Raw genomic sequence first — 6,060 nt, 5'->3', positions numbered from 1 at the left:
CCAACGGTCTTCCCGATGGACTTTTGGCGGAGGTCCGACGGAATTGGCCACACACATCCGGACTAAGTCTGTTCGAAAGTCTGTTCGTTTTGAATGTGATGACGTAAACGGGACTAAACAAGGAAGTTCAATATGCAGTAGCCAATAGCTGCCCTTGCGTCGTATTTGGTCCGTCGGACTAGCACAGAGACAAAGGATTTGCACACTAGAAAGCCGTGTCCTTTGGACGGATTTTAAACATGTTTTATTTATAGGTCCGTCAGACCACACGATTAAATTGTCAGACGGATTCCGGTCCGGCGGACCTAGTTTGCCGGAAAGTCCGATCGTGTGTATGCGGCATAACTCTGCATGCAGAGACACCTCATTAAATTTAATATTATAATTTGCTTATTATTATTATTATTAAGGAAAGAAATACTATACAAATATTATAATATTAATATTAATATTCATCGTTAATGAATTCTGCTAAAATTAGGGTTGCTAGTTTTTAGTTTTAGTTTCTGGTTCATTGTGTAGTCTGATTATCAAGATCAATTCTAAATGTAGGTATTGAAATGTAAATAACTTTACCATTTTGCAGTGTGATGATGCTCAGTGTTTATGACTTTATTGCTAAGAAACATTTGGGTTCACCCAGTGTGAATTACTGGTAACCCACTTAACCTCAAGCCACAGAACAGGATGTCTGCAACCCCTTGTCCTATTAAAACACTGGAGCATATTAGCGGTCTCTTTAGCTGTCATTTGCCCCAGTCAGAAAAATAAATGGCTTTCCTAGTTTTGTCATGCTAATAGAACTAATAGTTGTTAACCACCAACTGCTTTTGCCTGAACTGAAGCAAATCAGCTTAGAAGCTCATAAGGAAATGTGTCACTTACCTTATTTCTTCTTGAAAAAATAAAAATAGCTGTGGTGGCATAGATGTGTGCTTAAGAGCCTACATTTAATGCTTTTTTTAACTCAGAGGCTAGAAAGCAGACGTGATCAGCAGACCGCGGGGGCCATGCAGGACTCCTGCAGACTTCTCATTGTATGTGTCTGCTCAGGCAGAGACACACTGACAGGAAAAGACAATGGACTACAAGAGTGCTCAACAGCGCCAAGGTAGTTTACTGAAACTACAAGCCGACAGCCACAAAGGCTGTTGGGACTTGTAGTCTCCCATTCATAGAGGATTGTGAATGAACGACGTGGCCCGGAGGGGCAGAGCCTCGCATGGCCACATTATTTTCAAACAGTGACAGTGGGTGCCAGGAGAAGATGGCTATCACCGGGAGAGGCTATAGCTGCTGGAACATGTTCCACCCAGTGAACTTATCGTTTAACTGAACAAGCTGACTGGTTATTATGCACAGCTTCACCAGATACTGTGTGTGTGAGTTTTAGTAAATCTCTCCCAATGTCACAATGCTGCCATTTTAGATTAATGTGCTCCATCCCAAACTGCTTTTGCAGTTTTGGATAGAGATGCCTTTTAACCCCTTTCCTTTCACTTCAGTGACACTATAGATTAAAGTGTAATAAACCCAACAGCAAACATTTCTTATATTGCAGCTTACCAATTCTTAGATGTTAAAGCTGTATTTGTTTTCTTTCCTTAGGCTTGCTTTCCTTTGTTTTGATCTGGTGATCCAGCCAGTAAGTCTGTCATTACTCAGGACAACACGCTCTCCTACAGATGTGTAGTTACAGGGGTGAGACAAACCATTTACCACTGATAGATGTTCTTACAATGATCAGCTTTTAGTTATTTTTTAATGTAAAACCTTTATTCCCCCCCCCCCCCCCAAAAAAAAAAAAAACGCTGCTGTAACTGCTTTTAAAGTGTTAGCTGGGGTTTGGCATCCATGTGTTTAGTGTAGCTAAATCTCTTAGTCCATCTACTCCCCTCCCCTAGAGTGACAATCCTGCTGTCCAAAGGTGTCTCTGCTGCGTCCAGAGAGAGGGCACTCTAATACAAGAGGTGTGTTACTGGCCGGATCGCCGGTGGGGAAAAAAGAAAACAAATGTAGCCACCACATCTGAGGATTGGTAAACTGCAATATTATATGTTTGGTTTTGGGTTTCATGTTGCTTTAAAAGCTCTCTCTTTCTCTCTCTCTCTGTATATAGATATATAGCGCTCTCTCTCTCGCTCTCTCTCTAGGGATATATATATAGTTCTCTCTCTCTCTCTAGATATATATATATATATATATATATATATATATAACTCTCTCTCTCTCTAGATAAATATAATATATTTCAGTTGGTCTGGATGATATTGCTACATCCCTTGCAGTGCTCAGCTAATTCCTAAACTAAGTTGTATGTACTATGGTGTTAATGGCTTATAATCTCTTTTCCAGTGCTTTGCACTGCCCTTGTTTGAACTAGTATTTAAAAAAAATGGATGTGGTTCATTGTATGATCCTATCTCTAATGAAAAGCTTTCTCTGTACAGTATACTGGATGGATACAGATCAGCCATACAAAATGTGTATAGAGGAAATAAAAACAGTAGGCAACACAAAGATGCACAGATGACAACTTTAAATACTACTAAGTGACTGTTAAATGACAATACAAATGGTGTTTTCTATTGGAGATATACGACTTTAATTACTAGTGAAGCTTCGTCCGTAATTGCTGCAATCTGCATCAGCATACCCCATTAGAATCGATGTTTGATTGTGATCATGTAAATGGAGGTTAATAGGTTAAAACACCCTTGAGAAAAAGCACAGCTTAAACTAGTGATTTTTAGGCTTGTGGAGGATTAGCATTTACCTGTTTAAAGCAAGCCTGACTCTGAGCACAGTGCTGCTCTTCAATGCATCCTCTGCTCTTTTATTTTCTCTAGCTGCTATTTTCCTTTAAGATGATGTAATAGTTATTTCCCTGGTTGGTTTCTTCCCTGCACTGCTGAAATAGCACCATCTCAGAACAGCCCTGGGAACTGTGGATCCACCCAGCTCAGCGGCTAGAGCAGGCTCAGCAACCAAGCACCAGAGCACCCACAGCTGAATATCAGCTGCTGCTGCTACTACTCCTATTGCTGCTTGCTCTGGCTGCTCCCCATCCCTTCTTTTTCTTTCAGCCTACCTGGAAGTATGCTAACCTCTCTGTTCCTGTTGGAACTTGGAGTATCAAACATGAATCCTTCCCCATGCAGTCTGGCTGAGAGTTTTTTGCAAAGCGTTTATTAAATAGGCAGCATCCCGTCTGGAGTCATTTTTTTTTTCCCCTTTAAATAACAAGCTAATCCTATTTTCAGTGTGCATTTTATCTGATGATCACTACATCTGATTATTCATCACTGTGCTGCCACCCAGGAGCCGATAACTCTCTACACTTGCTAAGAGCTACAGTTTTCTGAGACTTTTGTTAATTAGTATTTTTTGCTATTGATTTTTATGTGTTTATACAAAATGACCTCTTTTTTTCACCGAGGAAGGATTATGCAACTCAGGTATTGTAACAGTTTTCTGTAATGTTGTACTTCTATATAACTAGCGTCATATAGGGCAAACAGAATGTATGGCTTTGCTATGCATTTAAATTGCATTTCTGATCTTTAAAATCCAGTTTTGTGTCTGCTGTCAAGTGCATGCAATCAGCATAAGATATATGAACGTAGTCTGCATGTATGTTTGCTGTCATCCGTCACATCTAGGAACGTAACTATATGGATAACTATGTAAAAAATCAGCTTTTTGCATATTACTATCCTGATATATTTCAGTGACTGTTAGACTTCCTAACTTTACTAATGCTTTTTATTATTATTATTATTATTATTATTATTATTATTATTTTTTTTTTTACAGATTTTAACATGTCTGTACATACAGCATGACCTTGCATCCAGTGGGCTTAGTGTGAGGTACACATCTTTCATATTTTTTTATGAAGTTATTACTCCAGTGGAACTGGTCTTAAAAGTTCCATAGACTAATCAATTAAGCTGATGCTCACTCGTGTTTGAATTCATGATCACAAATTCAAGACTAATAAGCAAATATTTGCACTTTACGGATCTACATCATACAGTTCCTCATTCCCATTTTACAATTCATGAACTATTTGTATTGTAGCTAGGAACATCTGTCAAGCACAAATGGCACTGAGTGGAAACTGCAGAACTTATGCCCCACCTAGAGACCAAGGGACTGTATTTCAGTCGTACCCAGAGGTAATTGAATTAAATGTTGGAGGGCAAGTTTACTTTACACGTCACTCAACCTTGACCAGTATACCCCATTCACTTCTATGGAAAATGTTCACCTCCAAGAGAGACTCTGTAAATGACCTGGCCAAAGATGCCAAAGGACGATTCTTTCTTGACCGAGATGGGTTTCTATTCCGTTATGTTCTTGACTATCTCAGGGACAGGCAGGTGGTCTTGCCAGATCACTTTCCAGAAAAAGGGCGCTTGAAAAGGGAAGCGGAATACTTTCTACTGCCAGAACTAGTAAAACTCTTAGCACCTGATGAAGTGAAACAAAGCCCAGATGACTACTGCCATAGTGACTTTGAAGAAGCCTCCCAAGGTAGTGAAACCAGAATATGTCCATCTTCATCTTTAATGCCTTCAGATAAAAAATGGGGCTTCATTACCATTGGTTACCGTGGATCTTGCACCATGGGTCGAGAAAGCCAAGCAGATGCCAAGTTTCGGAGAGTTCCAAGAATTCTTGTTTGTGGTCGAATCTCTCTAGCCAAAGAGGTTTTTGGAGAAACGCTTAATGAAAGCAGGGATCCAGACCGAGCCCCAGAAAAATACACCTCCAGGTTTTATCTCAAATTCAAACATCTAGAGAGAGCGTTTGACATGCTGTCAGAATGTGGATTCCAAATGGTGGCTTGCAACTCATCAGTAACAGCTTCATTCGTTAATCAGTACACTGATGACAAGATCTGGTCCAGTTACACAGAATACGTTTTTTACAGTAAGTACCAGTTAAGCTCTGTAATGAGCCAACTTTATTTTTTAATGCAGTAACTCAAAGCAACCAGTCACAATTCCCTTCTGTAGAACAGTTACAATGCAAAAGTTGACCATTGGTTGCTATGAGTTACTATACATTGCTGCTTGCGTTCATACATAGTGCCTCCATACCTTCTGACTTGATGTCAATGATATATGTATAAATGTAAAAAAATTGTCAAGCTGAAATGGTACATAGTGCTAGACTCTGGCTTAAAGTGCCACATAGATAGTGATGTCATCTGATACAGGCAGTATTCTTTCTGCTTCCAGATTTGTCACGATGAAAGCATAGTTTGTACTATTAGCATTTGGTGCTGAATATTATGAAAGTAGAAGTGCAGTACTGTGGCTAGGTGGCACCAGAGGCCAGTCGAAGTTTTACTGGAATGGAGCTCACTGCTGTGTCTGACTTTATAAATCAACAGGATGTCATTGTCACACAGTAGCTAAGCATTTACAGCTAAAAGAAGGGGAGATGCTGGGATGGGATTAGAGGAGGCTGTAAATCTTTTCATTTGCTCTCCTTTCATGTTGGATACTTAGAAATACATTTTCAGCACTTGGCTTATACATTTACTGTATATCATGTGGTACTTGTTCAGGGCATGTTTAGAGAAAAAGTTAGCAGTAGGGAAGATGGGTTGCTGGATTAGTTATCCTTTCGAAACATGTGCGTGCATCTTTTATCTATTCAATTATGTAAGCATTTGAACAATCACACAGTGATATTCCTTGTGTTGTATTAGGTTAAGTTTTTACTTTTATTAGGAAATGTAAGCTCTTTTGCAATATACTTTTTCTATTTATTATTGGGACCAGCTAGAACCTTGCTAGTGATAAAAAATAAGTAAATTAATAAATACAGATACAAATAGTAATAGATTAATGCTATTGTATGTTTACACTCATCAGCATTAAAAGGGATACATTTGTGCTTACCCAAGGCGTAAAAGTATATTGAGTTTTTAGTGTAATTTTTCTTACAGATGAAATGGTGTTCCATCCAAGGTCACATACAGCAGACTCTTGGGAATCTTGCTAAATTAGTTCTGCCGCTCTCAAGGCAATGCCAAAAGTAAAG

At 39.1% G+C, this 6,060-nt stretch overlaps 1 protein-coding gene across 2 annotated transcripts in view; it reads left to right on the top strand.

Annotated features, from left to right (window-relative positions):
- Positions 1 to 2,920: 2,920 nt before the first annotated feature.
- Positions 2,921 to 6,060, top strand: part of KCTD16 (potassium channel tetramerization domain containing 16) — a 494,134-nt gene continuing 490,994 nt past the window's right edge. For both annotated transcript variants that reach the window (XM_077473066.1, XM_077473065.1), the window contains exons 1-2: positions 2,921 to 3,458; positions 3,817 to 4,938. In XM_077473066.1, the coding sequence (XP_077329192.1) occupies positions 4,107 to 4,938 (832 nt within the window). In that variant the 5' untranslated portion in view covers positions 2,921 to 3,458; positions 3,817 to 4,106. The remainder of the gene's footprint in view (positions 3,459 to 3,816; positions 4,939 to 6,060) is intronic.

Source organism: Lithobates pipiens, unplaced genomic scaffold (genome assembly GCF_037356315.1).
Source record: "Lithobates pipiens isolate NorthernLeopardFrog02 unplaced genomic scaffold, aLitPip1_a1.2 Scaffold_8, whole genome shotgun sequence".
Lineage (NCBI taxonomy): Eukaryota > Metazoa > Chordata > Amphibia > Anura > Ranidae > Lithobates > Lithobates pipiens.
This window is presented reverse-complemented; position numbering and strand designations above follow the sequence as displayed.